This window comes from Meleagris gallopavo, chromosome 4 (genome assembly GCF_905368555.1).
Source record: "Meleagris gallopavo chromosome 4, MGAL_WU_HG_1.1, whole genome shotgun sequence".
In the NCBI taxonomy this organism is placed as follows: domain Eukaryota; kingdom Metazoa; phylum Chordata; class Aves; order Galliformes; family Phasianidae; genus Meleagris; species Meleagris gallopavo.
Genome location: NC_139407.1, coordinates 11,207,459 through 11,234,046, shown reverse-complemented (window position 1 = coordinate 11,234,046; position 26,588 = coordinate 11,207,459). Strand labels below are relative to the sequence as shown.

Genomic DNA, 26,588 nt, shown 5'->3' with positions numbered 1-26,588 from the left:
CCAACTCTTTTGGGCACCTAGATCTTACATAATACAATTAGAGAAACTGTACTATTCATGTTTAATGTCCTACTTCAGTTCTGCTATAGCTACTCGTGAAGTGCTTACTGCATAAAGGTAACACCCGTAAGGGTGCATTTCCATATTCTTGTTTGCCAAAACCTTGTGGGATACCACTGAGAACCAAGAAGTATACAACTGCTTTAAGATTATAGAATCCATAGAGTTGGAAGGGGCCCTTAAAGGTCATCTGGTCCAATTCTGTCTTCCCTGACTTCCATGTGCCTTTACATAGCTTTCAGGAGGATCTATTTGATGATCTTTACCAGCACAGAGGAGAGACTGACAGGTTAGTAATTACCCGGGTCATCCTTCTACCCCTCTTAAAAATGGGTGACATTGCCTTTTATTTCAGTCACCAGGGACTTAACCTGACTGCCATGACTTTTCAAATATCATTGAGAATGGTTTGGTGACTACATCAACCAATTCTTTCGGACTCTGGCAAGCATCTCTTCAGGATCCATAGACTTCTGGATGTTCAGGCTCCTCAGGTGGTCACAAACCTAATCTTTGCTTACAGTGGAAGGTATATTGCTCCCCTAGTCCCCACCTTCTGAACCATTTGCTTGAGGGGCGTGTGAGGAGCAGTTGCCAGTGAAAATTGAGGCAAAAAAAGTTGAGTATCTCAACCTTCTCCTTGTCTGTTGTTATTACCCTGCCTATATTGTTCACTGAGGGAGAGAGGAGAAGTACACCTATTTAGACTTTGCTTTTCAGGTTGATGTACCTATAGATGTTTTTCTTGTTCTTCCTTGCATCTCTTGCCAAGTCCAGTTCCAGTTAGGCCTTGGCCTTCCTGACCCCAGTCCTTCACAGCCTAGCAGCATCTCTGTATTCCTCCCAGGCTACCTGTCCCTGCTTCCACTGCCTATGCATTTTCTTCTTCCATTTTGACCAACAGGCCCTGGTTTAACCATGTTGGTCTCTCGCCATCCCTTCCTCACTTGCTGCATCTCTTAAAGATTGGCCAGCTCCTCTCCATTCCCTCGTCCTTGAAGACAGTTTAGCAGGGGGTTTTGTTGACTAACCCCCTAAGAGCTGGAATTTGGCTTTCCTAAAATTAAGCATCCTGATTTTACTCTTTGTTCGATATCCATCAGGATTGTGAATTCCAACACCCCCGATTTTTACAGCCCAGGAAGCCTCCAATCCTGAAGTTATTAATCAGTTAACATACACTGATGAGCAGGTCCAGTCTTGCATCTCCCCTGATGTCTATTACTTGGCTTGAGAACTTATCTTCAGTGTATTCCAGAAGCCTCCTGGATTGCCTACTGCTTGCTGTGCAACTTTTGCAGCAGGTGTCAAGGTGGCTGAAGTCCTCTAGCAGGACAAGAGCCTGAGATTGCAACACCTCCTGTAGCTGGAGGAATAAAGCTTCATCAACAGGTTCTACTTGATCAGGTATTCTATAGTAGACACAAACCACAAGGCTCTTTTTGTTACCAGTCTTTAACTCGCACACATAAGCTTTCAACTTGCTTATGGCCATTCTGGGATAGTTCTTCATACTCTCTTCCTTTCCAGATGTAGAGGGCGATTCCTCCTCCCCTCCTTCCTTGCCTCTGCTTTGTGAACATCTTCTAGCCACCAATAGCGACACTCCAGTCACGGGAATCGTCCCACCAGGTTTCAGTGGTGGCAACTACGTCATGGTTTTCTAATAGCACAATCACAATGGCTTCTGGCTCCTGTTTGTTTCCCAGGTTGCATGCATTGGTGTAGAAGCAAGTCAGCCAGTTAGCTGGCCTTGTCACCTTCTTGGAGGATAACTCCTTAATTCCTTTGAAGCATTCCCCTTGAGTTTAGTTGTTGCCTTCTCCTATTACCTCATTGATCCCTGACTCATTGTCATAAGATTTCAAGTGTGTTGTGACTCTGCAGCACATCTCAGGGCAGCAGGTTGAAGGGCTCCGTTAGCACAATGTCCCTCTCACTTAGTTATGCCATCCCACACCTTATCATGGGCAGGCTAGATGCCTTGAGCCATCCATTTAGCAGATAGGTCTTTTAAACCCTGTGTTATGCATAGTCTTCTTCTTGGAGATTGATCACCACAGCACCAAAAAGACATTGCACGACATGCAGAAAGAAATTCTGATAGTCTTACTTCTGCTATACAAGGCAGAAGCTAATCTCTTTGAAAATACATAAAATTCCTCTATTTCTGAGCTGCTTATTCGGGGTCATATGTCAAGTTATTGGCTAGTTCCATGATCATTCCTGTGTTCCCAGCCCCTTTTCTTGAAGTCCATCAAGATAAAAAGAACTGAGGTTGTGGTTCTTTTTTTTTTTTTTTTTTTTTTCCTTCTAGATATCTTAATAACATAGTATGATCCTTCCATTTCTCAAGCATAAACGTCCAAGTGAATGGATCCTGTCTTTCATAACACCTAAACAAAATTTTATGCTGGTAGATTTGAGAATGCAGGTGTATTTCAGTGCTTGAGCTCATGGTGATTGCTTAGTCTGACTGTAGTTTTCCCTCCTTCACTCTCTTTTCTTTTGTCAAGCAAGGATAACTGCAACCTCACATCTTGTCAGGAAAAAAGTGTATCTTGACTGTGGTTTCTTCAGCCTCAAAAATACAATCGAAGACTATAGCCTGGAATCAGACTACAGATCATTTATTTGTTTAGAAATGAGTGAGCCTCCCGTACGTTCCAGATTTGTGTGTAATAATCAATTAAAAAAAAAAACAAAAACAAAACAAGAACAAAAACAAAAAACCCACTTCATTGATGACCTGCCAAAGGAATAAAATCTTGTCTTACTCATGGAGTTAATTTTCAGTCAAGGATGGCTATAAAATATTATGGATTCCTATACTGACCACTTGTGATTATTTCCCACAATAATTTGATCTTTCTGAGGTAGGCTGGTGTGGTAGGCCTTGACTCTTTATATGGTAAGAATAATAAAAGCATTAAGAATAATGTTTAACTCTTCTTATTTTGGATGTTTCAGTGTTGCAGTTACCTTTTGGTTTTCAGTCCTTACTCACTGAAACAGCCTATTGCTATAAACATCTATCTAGAGCAAAACAAATGAACTAACAAACAAATTTTTACCAACTGGAAATAATTGTAAGGAATTTTAAAATTTGCTTATAACTAAGGAAAAGCAGAATTTGTAATCGCTGTGCTGAACTTAATAGGTAAATGAGCTCACTAAGGTAAATATGTGCTGAAACAAATGGTGTACTACCATTCCAGGTGCAAGAAATGTTTCTGGGTAGGCTTGCACATGAACTACTTGAACCATGAAAGACCATTAAAGCTGATTCCCTTTTCAAATACAGCTGTGGAATAACAGTTGGTCTCCTGCATATTTAGTTTGTCCTCATATTTGTAATACTCTGTCTGCAATACTCTGTAATTACTCTGGTATTGTAGCTGGCTTTAAAAGATGCAGGAAGCCTGAAATTCTTGATCGAGGGGCTTTTGAATCTGACTCAGAACTGGTGGCTAAACAAGTGTTTAGTTTTATAGCAGATGCTTTATCACAATGTCTTTTTCATCAGCAGAAAGAGATGTATTCCTTAGATATTTTAATGTGCAGACTTCAGGATTTCGGTTGGCCATGTTTCTTCAGCGTATAAATCAGTGTGATCACGATCTCTAGCTTTGTGAAAGGTGTGTTTACACTCAACTACGTGTTATTACAAGATGTTGACGAGGGCCTGTGGAAGAACTTTTTAGTAAGGCTGGCTGTGGTACTTTGCTTAGTCTCTGTAAATGCCTTACAAGAAGAACATAGGTACAGTAAAATACATTTTGTAGGAACATGATTTTCTGTTGTTAGACTGACAATTTATGTGCTTCAAGAATCTGTCTTGGGGCTACTAACAAAGCCTTTGCAGAGTAAGCTGTCTTCAGAAGTATTTGTTTCTTCTAAAAACCTCATTCATCAATATCAACGGTTTTTGTCTACAATCTCTCCAGGAGTTCTAGGTATTGGTCAAGTGAATGAATGAAAGCTCTTTATTTGAGGTACTGCTTGAGAAATGGTCTTTAAAAAAGGTTCCTTTAAAGCTGTGTGTGTTCCATTCTGTTTTGTGCGCACACCTTGAGTGCTTCAGCTCAGTGAGCTTCAGAGAGTAGGGAAAATCCAGCTAAAACAAAGTCATTTTAAACTGTAAGGAGACAAATATTGCACATACGTAATTATACATGTATTCTACGTATGTGTATTATTGTTATATATTAACAGTGTAAGACTGTTATGTTCTGCCCACATACTTCTCGGGGTCTTCTGATTACTAGGCCTTACTGTTATTATTTTCAGGTCTTTTCTTCTCTCATGAACACGTTGCAGCCCAATTCTAGGGATAAATGTTTTTAAATAGTATTAAAATAATCTTTGATGGGTGGCTCAGCTATAGATGTCCCAGGTAAGATAAAAGAGCCTTCATGAAACTGACTGCCATGACTGTACTTCTCACAAGGACCATGTTCTCTCTGGGAAGCGTAGGAGTACACTGTGAAGATTTGTGATGGGAGGGAGAATCCTTGGTGTTTTTTCTTAACAAAACATGATATGTTTTGTACTGCAACAGACCTCAGGGAAAGCGTGGCTCAATTCATTGTCTAGTATAAGTGCTTTCGGGCCACCGACTCCAGTCCTACTTCCCCATTCCTACCTCATGCACATGAGTTTTATCCCAGCTTCTTGGCAGACAGAACTTTTCTGCCAGATAAAGTGAGTTGAAATTGGCTCACCAAGCAGTCGGATAAAGATCTGAGAAAATGTGAGAGTGGGCACAGGACTATGATTTCTGTCAGTCATAAGGTTTTGTCACCTTAATACTGTATTCTGACTGCATTTAAAGGCAGTGCGTGTTAACTTGGTGTTCGAATCTCTGAATCCTGTTGGAAGCAGCACTCCTCAAACCAGATCCTGCAGATTATAATTATAACCTCTTGCCTGGAACAAAAGAATAGCCAGTCTTGGAGGTAAGATGAACTAGCAGTAATCTTCTGAAGAACTTGATGTTTTTGCAAAGATCAGACTTGCTACCACTATAATGTCCTATTTTGTGGTTTGTCAATAGACCGAAGAGCCTTCGTTAAATAGTGACAGCTCACCTCAGGAGAAACCATCTATTTCTGTCCTTTTTCATGGTTGCCTAGCTAGTAACAGAAGGATCTTTTTTGGCAGGTAATGAAACCCATTTGACACACTTATTTTAGGACATTAGCCTGAAAATAAAAGGTGAGTGTCTGATTCCCATCTATGACAAAATTCTTCTCCTTTGAGGGAAAGGAAATAAAGGTAGTTTTATGTTGGCTATGATGAGCTTTTTCAGTAATACATCCTGCCTTCCTCCTTTCTTGAGTCCATAACAGCTGGGTTCTGTCCCTGAAAGGAAATAGTGCTGTGCATACATTTTGACTTTTTGTGGCTGGAGAGCAGTTGGGAAACCTGCATTTCTGCACACTCACTGTTGTTTGTGCATAAGGGCAAAGCATCTTGAACAGTTCCAGTTAGTGTGAGGTAATTAACTTGTCTTCCTATAATCTTTTTCATCCTGTAGCCTTTTTTTTTTTCTTTTTTTTTTTTTTTAGAACTAGTGCTAGAGAAATTGCTAGATAAGTATTCTGAGGTATTTCTTGCAAGTATATTTTTTTAAACTCGCTTTAAGTTAGGGATGAAAGCAGAGGATATATGTCCTGTCTTTTAAGGCTATGCCTTGCCTTTCCCCTGTTCTCCTTCCCTCCAGTTAGGAGAATCATTATTTTAGAAGATGTGGAGATGAAATAGAGAGCTCTACCTAGGGCTTCTTTCCTATCTAATTGTGTGAATATTTTCACACATCTTAAACACAGGGGTGAAGGACAGAACAGAAGAGTTATCGCTTTTTGGCAGTTCCTTCTTGCAGCTGTGCTACTCTCTCTGGGTCAGCCTGCAGTAGAGAAATTTGGTTCAAGCACCAGCAACACTGCTAAACCATTTTGTGATGAGGTCAAGAGTTGAATAATCATCCCGTTGATAAGTGAGCGAGCCAGAAATTCTGTTGAAAGAGGACAGTGACTTACTGTGCTGCTTACCTATTATAGGTCACAGAAATGATGAAGGGAAAATAGGGGACTGAGGGCACTCTAGCACATGACTGTTTATGTAACTGTGACTTCTAAGTTTTATTTGCTGCTGTTGATGTAATAAAAGAAGTTAAGGCAGGCCTTTGTGTCTTTATTAGAATCATGTTTTTCTTGCAAGCATCCCCTTGGGAAAATCAACAGTGCTACCAGTGCTACTGCTCCGGATGTATAGCCTAATCAAATGTGACTGTAAATGCTTTTTAGAGGTGGAGTTTGGGTATGTCCGTGTACAGAGCACCCAGCTTCTCTGAAGTAGTCCTATAGACTGAACATCCACGTAATCTGGGGGGTGTGTCTTTTTGTTGAAACCAAAGAAATGATAAAAACACTTCTTAAAAAAAAAAAAAAAAAAAGTGCTTGAAAAGACACCTTGAATACAAAAAGGGTAGTTTGTAGGGGACTGGATGAAGTGATTTCTATAGGATATGCCAGAATAGACTTCCCAGATATGGCTGTCATTTTAAAGCTTGTCATTATTGCTTTTGGTACTATCTGGCTGTGTAATTAGCAAGGATTTCTGTGAATATGAGATAATGTGAGTTAGGAAGTAAGGTGGTAATACTGAGTGATCTCTTGTAGTAATTTTTTTTCATTGCTAAAATGATACACAATGTACATACTTCATCTAAAGATATTTACTGCATTCAGTCCTTAGCACCTTCATTCTATTTTCTGGTCTACACTAAATTCTGCCATGATACTTCTGTGGCTGATTGTTCTCACTGAATATTCTGTTAACAGTGAGGACTTCAAGTTCCTCTTCTCTAATTTTATCCTGGATCCTCTCCAGTATGGCTTCTACTTTCTGTACTTCACTAAAACTGTTCTGCCCAGGGTGACTAGCAACCACTCTGACAAATTTCAAGGTTTCTTTGCCAGTGGTACTTAATCGGTTTGACTTCAGGAAGAGAGCATCTTTATGTACTCCAATTTTAAAGGGCTGGAGTACGTACGTCAGCAGTTGATTGACTGTTGCAGGGCTATAACAGAGACTTGGTGGAGCTGCATTCTCTTCCTGAATGTGCTGCACTGTATGATGGGAAACTCGTCTTACTTGGATATGATGCTGGTGGTAATGGTTGTGACGGAATCTGGGTTGCAGCACCTGTAAAGAGAGTGTATTTTGCAACGGACTGTCAGAACAGTGCAGTTTGGCCTGTGGCCAGGTCCTTAATCCTTGTTTGATGGATAGCAAAGGAAGGAGATGGGAGAGAGCAGGGCATGGAATCTTGATGTGTTAACGGTGGTGGTTGAAACCTTCCTGGAAGCCAGACATGAGTACAGAGATTTACTTTGTCTCACCTCTTTCTTGTCCTTGACTAGACAACTGCCTTTACAGTTATCCATGCCTTCTCTGTTCTCAGCTGCTTCTCATCCTCATTACGTCTCTCTCTTTTCTTGCTGTTCTTGATAAAAGGCACACGAAGCCAAACTCTAGATTGTTCGGTTGTTGTTTGTTTTCTTTCTACAAAATGCTTGTTTTTTTTAATTTGACCACTCATCTAAGTCACTCTTTGGTTCCATGGAACTCCTCACGGATGGCTTTCTGGTTCATTTAATGCAACCCTGTAAATTCTTTAGACATCTTGCAGGGCTCCTCAGTTCCCCAGTGTACACCTATAACTAGGATGACCTACTCTTTCAGTAGGCCGTGGTATAGTGTGTAGTATGAGATAATATATAAAATGGATTATGATAGGCATTGCAGATGGAATAAGATATGCTGTTACACTGCTGCTTATACTCCCAGGTTAATCGAGCTTCAGTTAGACTAAACAAAAGCTCAAGGGTAGGAAAATATCAGAGATAAGAGCCAGAAGTGTATTGGAGCAAAAAACTGGGAAGATTACTCGGATGCCAAGTAGCCAACGAATGCAGCTGTAAGTTATTTAGATTGAGACAAACTTGAATGATCATATCTGAAACCTTTATATACATCAAGTATTTGATATCAAGATAATAGGAACGAAGCCTTCTATCACAGTCAATTCCTGCGTCTGTAGACTCTCAGACTTTTCTTGGAGCATGACTGTTGAAGTTAGGGCAATCTTAACTAATCTATCTCATGAGCTATTTTCCTGTAAGCATTTCTTTGAAATGATTTGACATACACCTTCTTTTATATTTGTTTTAATTTTCATTCTGTAATCCCATAATTATGATTTACATATGTTTCATGTCACTATAGTATAGGGAGGAATATAAATATCCATATGCAATGTTAATTCTGTATTGAAGTTCTGTAACTCAATCTTTGCACTGAATAATTAAAGTGAAATTATGTCCCTTTTACAAGGAAAATTCAAACTCTTTGCGACAGATTCCTTCCAACTATCCAGATAATCTGGTGGTCCCCATGGTGTTTCTGCAATAATGCTTTCACTGCCCACGCCTGTCGCTCGGTGCCTTGAAGACTCTTACCTTTTCCTTGTGCTTCATAGACTGTTCCTACGTGTAGTCTACTACATTCATATTTCAGTGCTCCAGGTCCACACAGTCTGGCATTGTGGAACACTTGCTGCTTTCATCAGTGGAACGTGTGCCATTACATTACTTTGCATAAGGTGTAGCTAGAATTTCTCACATTTTAATCGGATGGCTTAGTATATAAATCAATAAACTTGTTTGTCTTTTTTTCAATTTTCAGAGTTTAGTAGTTTGGGCAGTTAATATTTACACCTTTATTGAAATCACAGTCAAGTTCTAATCGTGATTCTACGTAAAGGAGCAGATACTCTCAATATGAAATAACACAGTTTGGGATTAATAAGATTTGTCTGTCAAACAACTCTTGAAAGGGGAAACAGAACTTTTCTGTATTTGAAAACAAGCAAACAAGAAGGCAAGCATGGGAAACTGGCGTTTCTTCAAGCAGTGCTTTTGCACACATTTGTGACTTTGCCAGAGATTGTTGGATAATGGGCTACATCAGTGGCCCAACAACACGTTGATGCTGACGGGAGTGGAAAGTACTTGTTTGAGGTTCCTGGTGCAGTGTGATGGCACATTGCTGAAGCATGCAGGACACCTATAACTGTACCAGTCTCTGCTAGAGAAAGGTGATTTGGGAAGCAGAGTTCCCTTCAGAACTGCCGTGGAAATCAGGAGAGAGAAGTGCTAACATGTCTTGAATCTGAAATCATGTTGAGAAGAGCCAATCTGATGAGCAGTTACTAGTTAACTGTTGGCAGATTCCCAGCAAGGTCTTGTTCTAAATGAGGTTGGTGAGAATTTGTCCTTAACTTTTAAGTTAACTTTCCCTATTTTGCAATTTCCATGTGCTTTCTTACCTACATTTAGCATTTTGGACTTAATTAAGAATGAAATGCTTGTAGCTGAGCATCCATTAAGTAATTGTTTAATAACAAACTGTAGTATGTTTGTGGAGAGAAGAAACGTAAATGTGGGATTGCATTTCTACTCAGCTAAGCTACTAAGCTTTCAAGCACTTCTCACTGGAGCTCCTTAGTTGTGTTGGAAGAGGAGGAGAAAATGCACCACGCAGACCTTTTGCCACACGTAGGGAATTCAGCTGAAATTTCTTGACAAGCACGTGGAGATTGGCTCTTGCTTCAGTTAGACTTGGACTGGGTGTCCCATGGACTCATCCCCTGAGTTCTGAGAAAGGTTTTGTTCATTTTGAAGGTGTGTGAGTCGATGGGTTGGGCTGACTTCTAGAGTTCTGAAGCTTGTTCAAAGGCTTGTGAGTCTATGTGAATTAAAGTCCTGCCCTAAAGGCCTTGAATGGCAACTTTGCTTAGAAGTGAAATTGTCAGGCTTCACAGTTATGCTTCTAAACCAATTCACTAGTGTTTAAAAGGAGGCTTGACTGAGTTCATGATAAGACACTGATGCTGGCTTTTTCAGCATTAACCTTACAGCCCTAAAGTACAGTGGACTTGATACTGCGGCAGCTGTGGGAATTACTCAGGAAAGGAAAATTAGAACTGTGTCAGCAGTTAGAGGTCTGATTTTTTGTGTACTGAAAGAAACTGTACTGGAAAAAAAAAAAAAGAAAAGGGGGAGGAAAAAAAAAAAAAAAGAGAAGTCCAGTTGGATTTTGGATTTTAGATTAGAGATGCCGCAGAGGAAATTTGCCCATGTTTTTTGTACAGACCACTTGGAAGATTTGAGCAAGCTTGAGTAGGTCCAGGCAGATGAACAACAGGAGGGGGAGCTCTGTGCACTGCCCACGCTGAAGGGAATTTCTGGCCTTGATGGCAACCTCTTAAGTGAAAAAGATAAGAACTTCACTCCCGCAGCTCCCTGTCAATAGTATGCTGTTGGCTGCCCTTACTATGGGCAAGACCGATGGAGAATGTGTATCTCTGGGAAAAGAACAGTGATCCAAGTTATGTTACTGTCTGTTACTGTCTTGTCTGCCTTTGCTGTCTTTTTTTAGTTCCAGATATTGTGTATTTGTGTTAGTGTCAAAGAAGGCCGTATTGTGGCTCTGCCAGAGCAGATGTGGTTCCACACCCCACATCCTTACTGTCAATTTGCCAGTGTCCCTACTGTGAGTATTTCCTGGGTTGTCAGCCGTAGAAAGGAGAATAGATAGTGAAAATATAGGTGGGACGTTTCTTTTGTGGTTACTGCAAAAACTGATAGAGGTGAGAGGGAAGAATTAAGTTCCAGTGCAAGTAGGATGAACAAGATTTTTAAGAACAGTCTTATTTAACAGGTATTTTAAAGGACTGATTGCATCTAGGAATCATCAACATAAGGAAGAGGTACGTGTCAAGGAACAGAGAAATTTGGAGGTTTATTAAATTGGAAATTTCTCTTAAAAGAAACCTATTTATCCCTCAAACTGTAATTTTTTGATGACTGAGAGGAAGGAAATACAATTCTCCCTTATTATTTATGGACAGAGAATGGAGACACGGAGAGAGAGGTTTTGGTGCGGGGAGGATGTTTTAACACAGACAAACGTAAACATACATGAATTTAAGCGGTAGGATGTAGGCAGGCTCTGTCTCCAAAGCTGTGCAGTGGTGTCAGCTCTCTGCTGTGCCCTCTTCTTGGTCTGTCAGGTCAAGGAAAGTGCCAGCAAGATGCTTTCTTGGCTCCCAGTCCGTAATTTGCTTGCTTCAGGTAAGTGTGGACAGATCTCTCCTCTGGCTGCACTCAGCTCTGTAGCTATCTCTCAGGTTACTTGGTAGTGCTCCAGGATGAAGAGGGAATATGTTCAGTTTTCCTGCAAGCTGCCTTATGTGCTGACGTGACTGTTTTGCATGTTTCTTCTTTATTGGAATGTACCTGATACTGGCCTTTATGCTTAAGCTGCTGCTAACATTGCTGTGTCTGTGATGTTAACTTGGGTGGCATCAAAATAATTTTAGATAAGTGCTTTGGGTTTTTCTTGGTTTTGTTTTGAATAGCAATGATGCTAAATCTTCTAATTAAAATACTAGTCTAAGGAAACGGAGTCGTTTCTCCATAGGGTCTTAAAACGGTGAAAGAAATTCAAGAGCTTTTGAGTAAAAGAAACTTATACTAAGAGGCACTATTCCTCATATTGCATGTAACATCTAAAAATAAATAACTTTGCCTTCAGATTGTATGCTGTTAACTCTACATTTAAGATGTAGATCTAGCAGTTGGCTAGATTTTTCCTTCTTACGTTCATTGGATCAAAGTAATAATACAAACGTAAGATTTTATTTGTCAACTTCTCTCCAAGCTTTGCAATTTGCAGGAATTAAATAAGGAGTCTAGAAATAATACATGATTATAGATACAATACATATCATGCAGGCTTATTTCCAGAATGTCAGAGGAGGGTTATATTAAGTCCTTTTGTTTTGCTGTAGTGTGATTACAAAGATTGTTTTGTAGCTAGGGACACTGAGTCTAAGAGTGAGAAATGTGAGAGGTGTCTGACAAGAGACAATAACATGAATTCAGTTCTGGCATTGTTGCTGTTCTTGACTATATTCTGATTGGCCTGCAAGATCTGGAAAAGAAAACCAAAAAAAACAAAAAGCCTCGGTCACATCTGTATTACTTTACATACCTTAGAGAAAGAAGAGCAACCTAGGGACACAGCTCTATAAACACTGCCAGTTAGGTCTGTGGAGAAACTAGATGTAGTACAATTACCCAGAAGAGAAAATATAACTAATTGCATTGAGACCAACAATTTATATTTAAATATATATCTATATGTAGTTTGAAACTTTGATGAGGAGTGACAATCAAATGAAAAACAAGTAATACATATAAAAAAAGGGTTTTAAATGTACAATATTTCTCTTCCAAATAATTGGAGAGACTAGAGCCTTAGCTTGCATTCATGTATTAGTCATTTCAGCTATTCAGACATGAAGTGTGTATTATTGGTATAAATTTTATTATATTTTAGATAGGGGTCACTGCAGGATTGGGCTGAGATTTAAAGTCTTTGGAAGAAACTTCTTTGAACAGCTATACAGCTGATCTGCTTTTGAAAGCATGCCTGTTATCTGTGCTGAGACTCAAGTATCCAGTACTTTCTGGGCCTATTAAATCCTTGCTTTGTACCCCAGAGATCGTAACGTTTTGCGGGATGTGCAAACTACTCTAGTAATCATCGCAATGTATGAGTGGTGCCATGGTATGTATTTGTGGCATGTTTGTATTGCTGCAGTTTTAGCTGTTTTAGTCACACAGACTGAACGATGACAAGCTTCCATGCTTTTGTCTTCAAATGAACCCTTTTTCATTTTCAAAACACTTTTCCCTGATCACTTAATCCAGACTGATGCCAAGTCCATGCACTTCAGTTGAATGTTAGGTGATTATTCAGGAGACTTGTGCAGAGCCAAATATGCTCTATATTAAGGAATTACTTTGAAGAGATTTGGAAATAATACTGTTATTCTTGGTTCCATACAGATGGTACCAGACAGGAAGAAGTGGAAGGTGAACTCAGTGAAGAAGAACGCTGGTTTGGAAATTCTTCAGAGACTCCTTCAGAAGCATCATATGGAGAAGTCCAGGAGAACTTTAAGTTGTCTCTTGAAGACAGAATCCGAGATCAGTCCACTTCCCCAGATACCTCTTTGGGAAGTGCGACTCCTAGCAGCAACACAGCGGAGTTGGGAACCATTGAAAATGAAGCACTAAGAGACACATTACAGAGCAAAGAGCACCTTTCTCCTGATGCGTCATCTCTGTGTGAGGAAGAGCCTCCTGGTTCAAATAAGCCACTGAGTAGTAACCTGAGGCGGCTGTTGGAGGCTGGCTCCCTCAAGCTGGATGCTGCTGTTACAGTCAATGGCAGAGTTGAGTCCCCTGTAAATCTTGGCTCAAATCTCTCCTTCTCTCCACCTGCTCACCATGCCCAGCAGCTCAGCGTGCTTGCCAGAAAGCTAGCTGAGAAACAGGAACAAAGTGACCAATACAATGCAAGTAGTCACTTTATATGGAATCAAGGTAAGTGGTTGCCAAACTCAACCACCACCTGTGGTTTGTCCCCCGATTCAGCTATCCTGAAACTGAAAGCCGCAGCCAATGCTGTTCTGCAGGACAGATCTCTTTCAAGGACGGAAGATAATATAAGATTTGAATCCTTTTCCTCACCTTTTAGCTCTCAGTCTGCCAGCTCCACATTAGCAGCTTTATCAAAAAAAGTGAGTGAAAGAAGCATGACTCCTGGGCAGGAGCACCCGCCTCCAGCTAGCTCTTTCCTTTCTCTGGCTTCTATGACCTCTTCAGCTGCCCTGCTCAAAGAGGTTGCTGCAAGGGCTGCAGGCACCCTGTTGGCAGAGAAGAAGAAATCACTGGTTGCTGAGGATCCCCTGCAGCTTTCAGAGATGAAGCAAGAGAAAGCAACTCCACCACAGTCTTTGGAATTATTGTTACTGCCAGTCTCTAAGGGAAGAGCATCCAAACCCACAAGTACAGGTATGGATATGGTTTGAGCAACTAAATAGAATGCATTTGTTTTTCTATAGCCTTATATAGTATCTCTTCAATGGGTCTGGATTTGTTTTGACTCTGTGTATTATGAGAACAATAATTAAGTACTGTGGGGAAACAATAGAAAAGCTTTTTGAAATACCAGTTGATGACCCAACTGTCACAAATGTTTCCATTCTTTGAAAGATATAAGGGTTCAGTTCAGTAATTTTTTTTTTTTTTTTTTTTTTAAATTTCATACAATGCCATTTCCCCCCCCCCACCACATTCAAAATAAATCCACAGAAGTATTTAATGGAGAAGATCAAAGAATCCCTGTTAGGGAGCTCACAGTATCAGTGAGCATATACAAAACTAGTGCTTTTGAAATACTGGACAAGGAAGAATTCTCCCTCCTGCTGTCTCTGTCACAAATGGACTTTTGTACAATCGCTTACTACCCTGTCCTAATTTACCAGAGTATATTATTATGTTGCCACTTTTCATTAAATTTTTTTTTGCAGCATGAACAAATCTCACATGTTCAGTCTTTTACAAAGCTTTGTCTTCTTAAAAAAAAAAAAAAAAAAAAAGTGAACTGCCTTTCTCTGATTTAGCTCAACAAGACCATTTCTCACTTGAGCCTTCTCTCCACCAGTTCCAACTGTTGACATCCAAGGAACTGGGCTTACGGGGAATAAAAAAAAATAGCCCTGGTGACAAAAGCTTTGAAGGACTGGTAGGCCATGCAGGAGAACATAAATTATCCATCTTCAAAATTAGGAAAAACAAGATTTCTTTCACCTCTTTTTATTAAATGTTCACATCAGTAGTATGTATTTCTAGTAGAAAATACACACTTCTCATGTCTAATATCAGCGTTCTTCCTCCACTGGTATTGTCCTGTAGGGAATAAGGAAGCTCACCAGGTATCTTCACAGGGTGCACAAATTGGTTCAGTACATTAGAGCTGCATCAGTCTGAATTTGTCAGGAACGTTAGCCTGACTGTACAAGTGCAGCAAATCAGTTGGGGAGCCTGATGTGGGCATTGTAGGAAAAGGATCTGATGAGGTGCAGCTGAGAGCAGTTTTTTGCTGCAAGATGCAAGTGTTCTGCAAGGGCTTTGCTGGTATATTTTGCTAAGGAAGCTAAAGTGGCAAACTTTCCTTGCCTTGGGTCTTGGCATAAGGTTCTCATTTGTTTAAATAAAGTCCTTTTCAGAGTAATAGAAGCTAAACCAAAAAAAGGCCCCTTTGTGTTGGGCGTTAATTTAATGCAACTTTCTGATACAGACTGGTCTTCTTACAGGAAAGGAGAAAGGTTAAAATTTATTTGTAGTTATTAGTTTGTTTCTTGCTGGGAAAAAAGCAGCTCTTCTCCCTTTTCACTAGGGAAAGGTAAATATTTGTAATAAAGTCCGGGTTCTGTGTTCAACTAACAAACTGTGCACTTTGTCTGTGCAGCTTATACTAGGGGAATGCTCTGGCTCTGGTAGTACCAGCACTTCATAAACCAGCTCTGATGCAGCAAATTCCTAGCAACTGTTCTCTTTGCTGAAGGCCCTAGCTTACTGTACTGCTGAAAGATAACAATAGGGGCCGACTGCCTCAGGTCCTTGGTAACCAAGGAACAACTATTCATTTTTTATAATACATGGGACTAGGATCCCAAGAGGAAGGGCGTTTCCTTTCAGTTTATATGCGCTGGGCCAGTGCCAGTTGGCATCTAAGCTGACTTTATAGTGTAATGTTCATAACAAAAGATCTTCTAAGTCGGTTTTCTATTACACAATTAAGTTTTTCCTTTCTAAATAATTAACCAACTGAAAACAAAAAGGCAAGCTGCTGGTTAGCATATCTTGTTGATGTTGATTGTGGAAAGCCAGATTCTTTGTTTCCTTTGGCCATGGAGGAATGGAGCTCACAAAAAAAAAAGTCACTGTTAGTCAAAAAGGTCAGAAGTGACCTTTGATTGGAAAATTCTGTAAAAAGTTGTGTAGGGTAGCAGAGCATGTGTATTTTTACCATAAAAATAAATGTCACACGTTCTCAATTTCTTTTGCATTTATGACCTGATGGCATTAAAAGCAAAAAACCAATATTTCACTTTATAATGCTGTTATAATCTGTTATTGTGTGTCTAGTTGCTTCTTGAGACCTAGGGTTTTTGGTTTGTTCCCAGACCAGTAAGCATAGATTTTGCTCCCCTATTGTGCTTAGAGTATTTAAGGTACTGGTGATTTTACTTTGTTGTTACAAATCTGTTTTACTTACCCACCAGCAACGTCCTGCTTTGGTTATAAGATCAGTACTCTGTAAGATTAATTATATGTTGATAAGTGAGGAGCAACAAAGATGGAGGTTATTTTGAAGCAGATGTTAATAACAAGAGTATTCCTGCTGCTCTTTTGTCTGTGATTTTGAGCTGTTTGGTCAGACATATTTCAGGCAAGAGGCTGGAGCTGTGACTTACAAGAACATCATCACAATGATGCTGCAGGTCGGGTTTGGTGGGCTTGATCATTACTTGTATGGATTAGAGTGAAATGGTAAAGAGAAGGCTAATTTTGTTAGCGGTCAATTTGCTAATATTGCCAGCTTTATTAAGTGCTTACATGTTTTGGATCAAACTTAAAAGGAAGTCTGTAATCTCTGTTAAAATTCTGATATCATTTCTGAAAGAGTATAGGCAGCAGACCCTTTTTTTTTTTTTTAACTGACTGAATATTTGCTTGGTAATAACTTTTTGTCTGCAATGCTTGCAGTTTTATTCCCAGATTTTCTTCCTGGTTAATTCTCAGTTCACTTTTTTTCAAGTAATTGATGCTGTGTGACATAAAATAGATGTCAGTGTAAATGAAGGAAAGCTGAAGACACCATTTTTTTTTTCCTTTTGCTAAGGTATACGAAGTAAAGAGCTAACATGGCTGAGCTTTGAACAGGGTCGATGTAATTCCCATTCACCATTAATTAACATTATTATTGGTGAAATCACAGAATTGCAGAGTCATAGGGGCTGGAAGGGACCTCTGATCTAGTTTAACTCCCCTGCTAAAGCAGGTTCCCTAGAGCAGTTTACACAGGAAGGTGTCCAGGTGGGTTTTGAGTATCTCCAGGGTAGGAGACGCCTTTTGGGTAGATTGTTCCAGTGCTCTGTAACACTCAAAGTAAAGAAGTTCTTTCTCATGTTTGTATGGAACTTCCTGTATTGTAGTTTGTGCCGTTGCCCCTTGTTCCGTCACCGGGCACTGCTGTAACGAGCCTGGCCTCATCCATTTGGCCCCTGCCCTTTAGATATTTATATGCACTGAAGGCCCAGAAGCAGAGGGAAAGCTGAAATGAGCCGCTGCTCACCAAAGGTACTGCTAGCACACTCGGGCCACTCATGACATCCACCAGCAGTGGTGGGCTGCCATTTGGCTTCACCATTACTCACTCCCAGAAGAGCCACATGTTGTACCGTATCTTGACAAAAGACTGCAGCCCCGCTGCCCACCACCATACCCACCCTTTGCTCCTCACCCTAAGGCTTGCTTACGGTGGCTGTGTGTGCACGACCTGCCTGCCTCCCTTCCTGCCTAGCTGCTCAGCCCCTCCTCACGCCGCCCAGAAGGCAGAAGGCATTTGGTCCAGTTCTTTTGTGAAGTGCTGAATTGCTATTGGTTCATCTTGCTTGGAGATTTATTTTTAGTGGGCAGGAAAAATAGTAATAGAAGGCTTGTTACACATTTCTGTTCTGAATCTTTCATGGTAGCCAGATGCTGGAGAAAAGGTAACGAGAGAAGGGAAATAAATGATAGGGAAAAAAAGCTAACAATATGTATTTCTTTGTATTGTCTTTCTCACATTTTTTTTGTGAAGAAGTAAGTAAAGATGCTAAAAAAGTGAAACAAGTAATTATAGCATTGGTTTTGGCATGATCTTTAGAGATTCAGAGAGGGGAACACTTTGATAATAAGTGTGATAGAAAATTTCATGAATAGAATTTCTAAAATGGCAAAAGTACATGCTTTGTCAATGTGTCCTTTTTTTGCACTTAGATAATTAGTACCTAATTGGTGGAATTATAGTCTTTGTTTCCTACTTAGTAAGAGGAATTATTTTTGAGGATATGATAAATCTTTCTGGAGGTTTTTACTATATAGTTCCTCATCAAGGGAATTTGGTGTTTGCTATATTCTTATCAGAAGGAAATAACTGATAAAAATGAGGTGAAATGTTCTGAGAGACATTCCAGATAGGAGGGATAAGCACTGTTGAACTCTGGATATTTGAAAGCAGTCTTGATAAAAGGCTTCAAATTCTGTTGTAATTCTAAGCTTTTGTAGTAAGCAGAGGAAGTTGTAATGAGGGAAAGAATGGATGGTTACTTGTGTATGATCAGCAGCAAGGAATTTCTCTTTCCATCAGCCTTGATATGGTTCCACACACAGTGGACTAACCATATTTACTTGACAAATGCCATCAAATCCTGTTAGTATCTTAGCATAGTAAAGCAGAGTGAAAATGTTTCGGAAGGCAGTGGATTTAATGCCCTGGTAGCTAGCAGAGTAGAAGGAAACCCATGACCCTAGGACTCCTGATGGCTGAAGTTGCAGCAGCATCTGCTTGAGCCCTAGTTAAACAGTTCTCCGGTTAAATATATCTAGGATGCAATGCCAGCATGCTTATCAGTTAAGCTATGAATTGCTCTGTGTTTTATATCCCCCATGTTCTCCTGGCTAACCATCGGATATGGGAATGGATCATTTTTGAACAATTAAGCATATTTTCCATACCCGACTACAACTGGCATTTGATAGGAAATGAGGCTGAAAAGTGATGATTATGAGAGACATCCATCTCAGTTCTGTTAAATTATAAGGAACATTAGCACCAGGTGAGACAGAATGGCATCCCCTACTGATTAGCCAGAGGATGTTTGGGACATTAACCTTTATTAAATTATTGTGACCTTTCTTAGAGGGAGAAAAACTAGATTAACTGGGAAAGGGACATGTGGGGGAGGAACTGAAATTTCTGGTACGTGTTGTTGTTTGACTGTTATGTCCCTTTGCAGATGAAATTCTAGCACTGAAAAATGGTATCTTGAGTACGTTTACAGGAGAAAAGCATTCAACAAGTGTGTGTAAAGGATCCTCTCTTTCTCTTCCCCCTTCTGCTAAGCCTCAGAAGAAGAAGGAGGAAAACCCTTCCAGTGTCCAATCTGTGGTTTGGTTATCAAGAGGAAGAGTTACTGGAAACGGCACATGGTGATTCATACAGGTTTGAAAAGTCATCAGTGTCCACTCTGTCCGTTTCGCTGTGCGCGTAAGGACAATCTCAAATCACACATGAAGGTAAGGGGAGCGCTACTGACTATCAAAACATTTGACTTGTCAATCAAGAAATGATAGTGCAACAAACATACTTCAGTGGCATTTGCAAGAATTAAAGTTCACTATTAATGCTATAATTATGTCTTTATTTAAATAAAGACACCAGAAATAGATAAAGAAATAAATTGTTTTCCTTTGCTTGCCTTTCCATTTTATGTTGTGTGGAAACTGCCTTGTCTACGCCCACTTGATGCAGCACAAGTTGTCTTTGATAGATTTAGTTATGGACCTGGAACCACCAGAAGCGGGGACATTAGCTGAGATGTGACACCAAGCAAACACAGTGGTTCTGCTTTCAGGATGCATGCTAGTATCTTTCTGCCATTGCAATACACTAACGGAGTGTAGAAACTTGGCCTACAGCTCTGCAGTTTTAGTTTTATTCTTGCCATGGTTTTTAACTGCAGATACTCCAGAAATGAAGCATCCAAAATGATGAAAAAGAAGTTATACCGTAATGTTATGTTTTGAAGTGTTTTTACTAAACTTAAGATATGTTTTTAATTCAGCCTACGCTTTAGACTCCTAAAGAAGCTTAACCAACATTCGCGTTGATATAGAGAACTATAGAAATGTAAAAGAAGTTTAGAAGAACAAGTCTATTTAGCAGAAGTACTGTATGATTGCAAAGCACAAAGTACCTGATCTTTGCATACGGTAGGGCATGCTTGGTGAAATAAAAATGGTACCTGGCCCATTAATCCATGGATAAAGAAGTGGAAGGGTAAAAAGTTTATTTTGTTAATACTGTTGAGCTATTGTAATATCAGTGAAATGTTTTGTTACAGTTTGTATTCTATTGGTTTTGGACAACAGGTCTCTCAGTGTATGGGGGGGACAGGAATGCCAGTTCAACTTTTAATGTGCTGCAATTGCAAAATCTTGAGTTGGCTGGACAGGAGTCTCGCCTTGCTTAGGCCTGAGTAACTGTTAAGTGTTAGATCAGATGATTCCAGTGATCATAATAGCAGATCATGTTGCATTTCAGGTCCTTGCTTGGTCTGGAATCATCCTATCAAAGTCTGAAAGTTAACATCTTACTTCTGCTAGTGTAAATAAGTGCACAATTCCTGGGCATCCTTAGTGTATTATGCTGAACCTAATCAGTTCCAAATAGGTTTGGTATTTGCAACTTTTTTTTTTTTTTTTTGTAAGACTTGGTACTCAGTGTTGATTAGAGGGCTCAGATGGCCATCCTAAGTAGAAGACATGAAAGAATGAGAACTAAGTATAACAAGGGAAGTTTTTTGTTTTTAGTTGTTGACAGTCTGCACAGAGGCATGCATCACCTGAAAATTTGCTCTTCTTTGGCAGAGGCTTGTTATTGTCCCGTGTTTTGTGAAAGACGTCTCTGTTATTCCCTGCAGAAATTCTCAATCTCTGCCTTTTTTACCTTTTTGGAATTATTATTTACAGGGTAAGGGCTTATGCTTACTTTTTCATGTGGTGATTTCTGTAGAAGGTCACAGATGTGATTTCATCCAGCATCCTGAACTTTTTCACTGTCTCTGTGTGCTATCAGGATGGTGGCTCTCTGAACCCTTGCAGTCTTCTCTGCTCCCTGCCTAACCTAAACCCCTTTATTAACTGAACCCATGTTGTCTTAAAACAAACTCCTAGTAAAAACAATGTAACAGTAGTATTTATTATTTGTTAGTATGGTGATTATTGCTTTGAGCTCATTTTGAGTCTCTTTTAGATTTATTGTGTAGGTAATATTCTACGTCTCCTCAGTCAGTGCAGTCTAGTCATGTAGGTTGTGATGGACTCAGTAATCTTTGCTAGTAAAACTGCTTTATTTAAGATGAAGCCAATTGCTCTATAAAACTAATTGGCCAGTATTTGGTCTTTTATTCTTGTTGCAGTCTTATGAATAGATGCATAAAATCATGAGTACAGATATTTGCAAGATAATATTCTAGCTTAATTTCCAGAGGTTTCACACACTTCTTCATTCACGTAGTCCATTCATAAAAACATTGTCTATCAAGTCAGAGTTTGTGTAAAATTGAAATATTTGCATAGTAGTAGATGAATGAAATATAGACATGTTAGTCATTAGTTCAACAGCAGTGTCAGATATATTTCGAGTTCCCTTTGATAAAAAGTATAAATTGATACCAAGATTAAAAATAAAAAATCAAATTTCTTTTCTGATTAAAAATAAAAAATCAAATTTCTTTTCTGATTATAAAAACGTGCAGCTTTAAAATCTGTATCTAAATAAATATGAGGTTTTAGAACATAGACACACACACATATATATATATATATATAAACCAACAGTGTTCAAAATTGAGTGAATACACATCAGAAATAGTACAGCACAGCTGGGATTTAGGATGTCGTATTCTGGCAACCTCAGTTGGATATTTCGGTTCTTTTCATTGTCCCCAAATCCTCTGGGAGCTACCTGGTCTTATCTCCTTCCTGGCAGGAACCCCATGAAGTCACAGCTGCCTCTAGCTCTCCATTCCTCTCTTTCTCCCCATGAATCAACAGCAGCTGCAGGTGAGACTGCAAAATTATGGTGCTAGGAATGGTGTTTGTCATTATAAGTCGATTTTTTTACTCTACTATGTTATCACAAGCTCAGTGTTGGTTGGTTTTTTTTTGGTGTTGTTAATGCTGCTCTTTAATTTTAAATTTTATGTTCCATTGATCAGGATGACAGACAAAACCTGCTGAGATATTTGTCCAGCTCCAGTCTTCCAAATCTGATAATATTGTCTTTATTTCCTCTTAGGCAGCGTAGATCTGAGCTGGAGTACCTTTTTTTTTTTTCTGTGTTCTTGTAGGCATTCTCCATTGAATCTGAAAGTTTAGAGTTTCATTTCCGTTAATGGTTTGTGTGTGTATTCATATGGGACTCCCATTTTCTGTGTATGTTTAGGTTAATGAATAATGTCTATATAATATAAATAATCTGTTATTTTCCGGCAGTTATAACACACCAAACTCATTGGCCAAGAATATAACATTGCCAACATTTTTGATATCTTGTTTCCTGCTGAAGAAAATCTTAATAAGGAGAGAGCTGGATAGACTCCAGCCCTGACCATGCTCAGATCTACATGTGCTACCCACCATGTTGATGCAAGCTTTCTTCCAGGCACTTTGCCTGGCCAGCTCGCAACTGAGGGCAAGGAAGTAAAATGCAAGAAGGGAAACGGAAGGAATGTTTCCGTGCAATGAACAAGACAGACTGAGTGAATTGCCTTTTAAGGCATGTAGTTTCATTTATAATTGTTATATGGCATTTAAATTCCACAGTGATAGGCACCTTAGAAAAATCCTAAAATAGACACGGGACAGAATTTTATTAGTCTATTTTGGAGACAAATTATAGTGCTTGCATAACCACAAGTTTTGGCCCTTTTTCCTAGGAATCTGAGAGTAACATCTCAGGATTTGATTCTGGTATCATAGCGTGGTTTCCTGGGGCCTAAAGAGTATTGAAAGTAAAGACAGAAAAAATGAATGGGCATCTGAGAGAGGTGTCCTGTCCTGGCAGGCGGCAAGTCTTCCTCTCCATTTATCTAAATGCATGCTCAATTTGACTATGTTATTTTCTTTTTGAGTGAAAAAACTAACCTAAATGCTAGTTCTGAAGCTGCAGAAGGCAACAGAAAGGGGTGGTGTAATTTAGGAAGGTGTTGTCAGGCCTTTCTGTTTTTACTGGTGCAGTAACACAAGCATCAGTCAGATTTTGGCCAATTGGTATCTTTGGATCATATGCATATCTTCCTCTGCAATTGGTGGAAGGTTAGCCTGTGAGATCATGCAAATACGTTCCAAGAAAGCAACAGGATATTAGCCTGAGTACTTGGAAAGGGGAACAAGGAAGAGGAGCATATGGCCAAAAATAATACCTATAACTGTTCCTTGTGCTGCTATATAGACATAATGCAGAAATGAGTGAGCCAACTCTTCTAGCAGTGGAAAAGAAGTTTGGTGCTGTGAACATGTGCTGAAGCATGATGTTGTGATAGAAAATGAAGAAATGGAAGATTGAACTTAGCAGAAAAGGCAAATGCAATAGCAAGTAGATCGTGAGATGCTTGAACACAGTTATCTTCCTGCTTCTGTTTCTTGTGAAGGACTATGCAGTGTGATGTAAGATTAATACTTCTGTCATATTCAGAGGATTATAGTCAACCTACTGATTAGGAGGGCTGTTGATTACACAATAGTGGGAATGAGTAAAGACTCTGAAGAATGTAAACAGGTCCTTACTACCCTTCCCCTCGCCCCTTAGTGATTTGTTTTTCTCTTTTTCTTTCTTAGCAAAGTTCAGAAGACTGAATGATCATTCATAATCCATTTTGGTGAAAGACAGAACAGGTTACTTTAAAGCATCTTCACTGTATTGAGAAAGAGATTGGCTGTATTTTATGTGAGAGTTTTCTGTTTAGTTTTGTTTAAGCTAACCGTAAAGATCCACGGGAGGCTCCTATGATTCCATTACCTCACCTCAGCTGAGGGGAGGTAATGCAAACTTACGCAGCTTTCCAGCAACAGAAGTCTGTGCCCCGAGACACAGATATATGCCACAAGCTACTTAAAATACTTGCCTTTTAATCTTGGCACTTTCTGCTTATGGTGCAAGAGTAAGACGTGAAATGCATAGCTGTCTTAAAATCTTAAAGATAAAATAACTTTATACGTGTTATATATGTATATTATTGCAATATTTTCAATATGTAGTCCAGTCTTGCAGAAAGGCTTTTTTTCCTTCATTTTTTTAGCAAAGCAAGGAAACAGTTTCAAAAAGAAAGTACGCTATAGTGTACGTATCCTGAGGTGAAGGATCATACCAAAACTAGTGTCTTACAATTAAACTTTTGAAATGCAATATTTTGAAAATGAAGGAACTTATCAGAAATGAAATGGTAGAGTGCACTTGGAAGATGCAAAATACAGACCTTTCAATTGTATCCGAATGCGGTCTTAGTAGAATACATTTTGCTACAATGTTTGAAAAAGAGCCAACTGACCAAGAACAAACAAATGCAAAAATAGTGGGGGGACAAGTATGGTAAATGGACAGGTTGTAGTTGTTTTTATTTTAACAGATATCCCTCATGAAAGTGTTAGTTTGCATCAAAGAAAGTAAGTTAGAAAAAGAAAACCTATAATAGGTAAAGAAAAAGCTGCTAACTAAATTCCTGAAAGTAAGTCAGAGTGAGTAGCCAGAAGCGAACATTCACTCTCACTCACTCGACATCCTGATTTTGCTTAGGGATTAGTGTTCTTAGAAAAATATCTCCTCTTATTCCAAGTGTGAAAAAAAAAGACAAACCAACAAAACAAACAAACAGAAAGCAATAAAACCTCAAGTTCCACAAAAGAAAGATGAATGCCAAACCTTCCCTTCCAGTGCTTCATAAGTGGAAGGGAGAATTTGTTCCCAAATATAAGGAAGGGGGCAAGTGAAGATCTACCTGATGGGTGCTATAAAATGGCAGGATTAGCCTATGTCACTGTTTGCCTCAGCCCTACCACCTTTTCAGGTAGGTGGGATCACATCACTTTAACTGGTTGGTAAACTGGCCAGGATGTTGCTTATAAGGGTGAAAAGTTGATTTAACCAACTGCTTGTGATACCAGAAATATTAGTATGTTGAGGAAAAAAATGTAACAGAACATACAATGATATGAGTAATGTGATATGATAGGGACACGTGGCTTCTGTAAAAGAACGTGATGTGTTCTTCCACTAAGATGTTTTGAGCATGTCAAGAAAATCATGGACTTGAGAATCAGCTGAAATTTGTTTGCCCTTTACAAAAGCCTTTGGCAAAGCTTCTCATCAAGAAGCTGCCAAATAAATTAAGCAACTTGATGTATTGTGGCAAATCAGAAATTTACCAAGAGATGGTAAAACAAAAGGTAGGAAGAAACTAGCAATGTTAATCATGACAAAAGGTTATCAGAGGGGTGTTCCATTACTAAGAGTGGAATTGTGTGTATTTTAACAAATGTAATCTGCACAAAATGATGGCTGTGGGGTAAGAGAATTGTAAATGATACAATCTTATCTACAATGAATCAAGATTAGAAAAGGCAGAACTTGAAAGGGAATAAAAAGAACTTGCTGGCAGACAAATGCAAAGGCAAATGAAGTTATTGTTGACAAATACAAGGTAGTTTGCCTTGGAAACAGCAGTCTTAAACTAATCACGCACCTGACTGTCTTTAAAATAGCAAACTGTAACTACTCAGGGAAAATATCTGGATATCGCTGCAGACAGTTCAATGAAAACCTTTTCTTGGCATATGCAGCAGTGGTTAAAAAGTATGTTAGATATTCAAATATGCATAGAGTAGAACTGAACACTGGAAATATTACGCTGTTATAAACGTATGGTGTGCTGCCACTTTTGATCTCACTTCTGATGCATATTGTGTATCAAAAAGATATATTAGTAATAGAAGGTGTTTTAAAAGATGATAGTGAAAATGACTAGTGGGATGGCAAGAACTTTCTTCTCCTTTTGAAAAAGAAAGTAAAAAGAATGGGACTAGCAAGTCTAAAAAGAGGGTGAGATCAAAATAATGCATGTGGTAGAGAAGAGAAATAGAGCTGACTCTTTTTTATCATTCTTAAAATGTGGGACTGGGGAGGCAGCAAGAGAAATTAAAGAAACAAACAAAAAATTTTCTTTAACTAACTTGTACCCAAATTCCCAAACCACATCTAAAGTTTGTAAGAACTGTGTAGGCCTGTTGAAGCTTACGTCAGTGACACACAACAAAAGCTGAAGAAATGCAAAATATTGTTTGAGACCAGGAAGGCAGTAAAGTTAAAATAAAGATATACTTTGCACAGTCAAGGAGAATATCCACAATTAAATGAGGCAAACTCAGAAGATAGAAACTGGGACTCGAGAGAAAACTTCTCAGTTGCCCTCGTCTCCTTTTGCCTGTGGTTCTTGCTGTCAGCATGGGATAGGAGCTGGCTCAGGATGCAGTGATTATCCATGCTAGGGGTTATCCATCTCCCATTGCAGTAGCCCTGCCACTACCAGCAGTAGCCTGGTTGAGTCTGCAGAGGACATCTGGTGGCTTGGGTAGCATTAGCACAGTGTAAGAGCCATTTGCTGGAGGGAGAAGGCACCTTGTTGGGCTGTGTGACCTGGATCTCTCCTGTGATTGTCT

General features: G+C 39.3%; 2 protein-coding genes across 9 annotated transcripts in view; both read left to right on the top strand.

The window, feature by feature from the left end:
• SLC10A7 (solute carrier family 10 member 7) overlaps nucleotides 1-13,181 on the top strand; it is a 255,974-nt gene extending 242,793 nt beyond the window's left edge. The window contains exon 15 of the transcript XR_014882834.1: nucleotides 13,044-13,181. The gene's annotated coding sequence lies outside the window, so the exon portion shown is untranslated. The remainder of the gene's footprint in view (nucleotides 1-13,043) is intronic.
• ZNF827 (zinc finger protein 827) overlaps nucleotides 1-26,588 on the top strand; it is a 108,341-nt gene that overhangs the window by 13,905 nt on the left and 67,848 nt on the right. For 6 of the 8 annotated variants that reach the window (XR_014882833.1, XM_085222153.1, XM_085222152.1 and 3 more), the window contains exons 2-3: nucleotides 13,044-14,054; nucleotides 19,216-19,388. Coding sequence is in view for 7 of the 8 variants with exons in the window: in XM_085222153.1 (XP_085078279.1) it covers nucleotides 13,044-14,054; nucleotides 19,216-19,388 (1,184 nt within the window). In the remaining variant the exon portion in view is untranslated. Of the gene's footprint in view, nucleotides 1-8,093; nucleotides 9,385-11,200; nucleotides 11,262-11,288; nucleotides 12,943-13,043; nucleotides 14,055-19,215; nucleotides 19,389-26,588 lie in introns of those variants that run through there. The other 2 variants (XM_085222150.1, XM_085222151.1) reach the window with 2 other exon arrangements.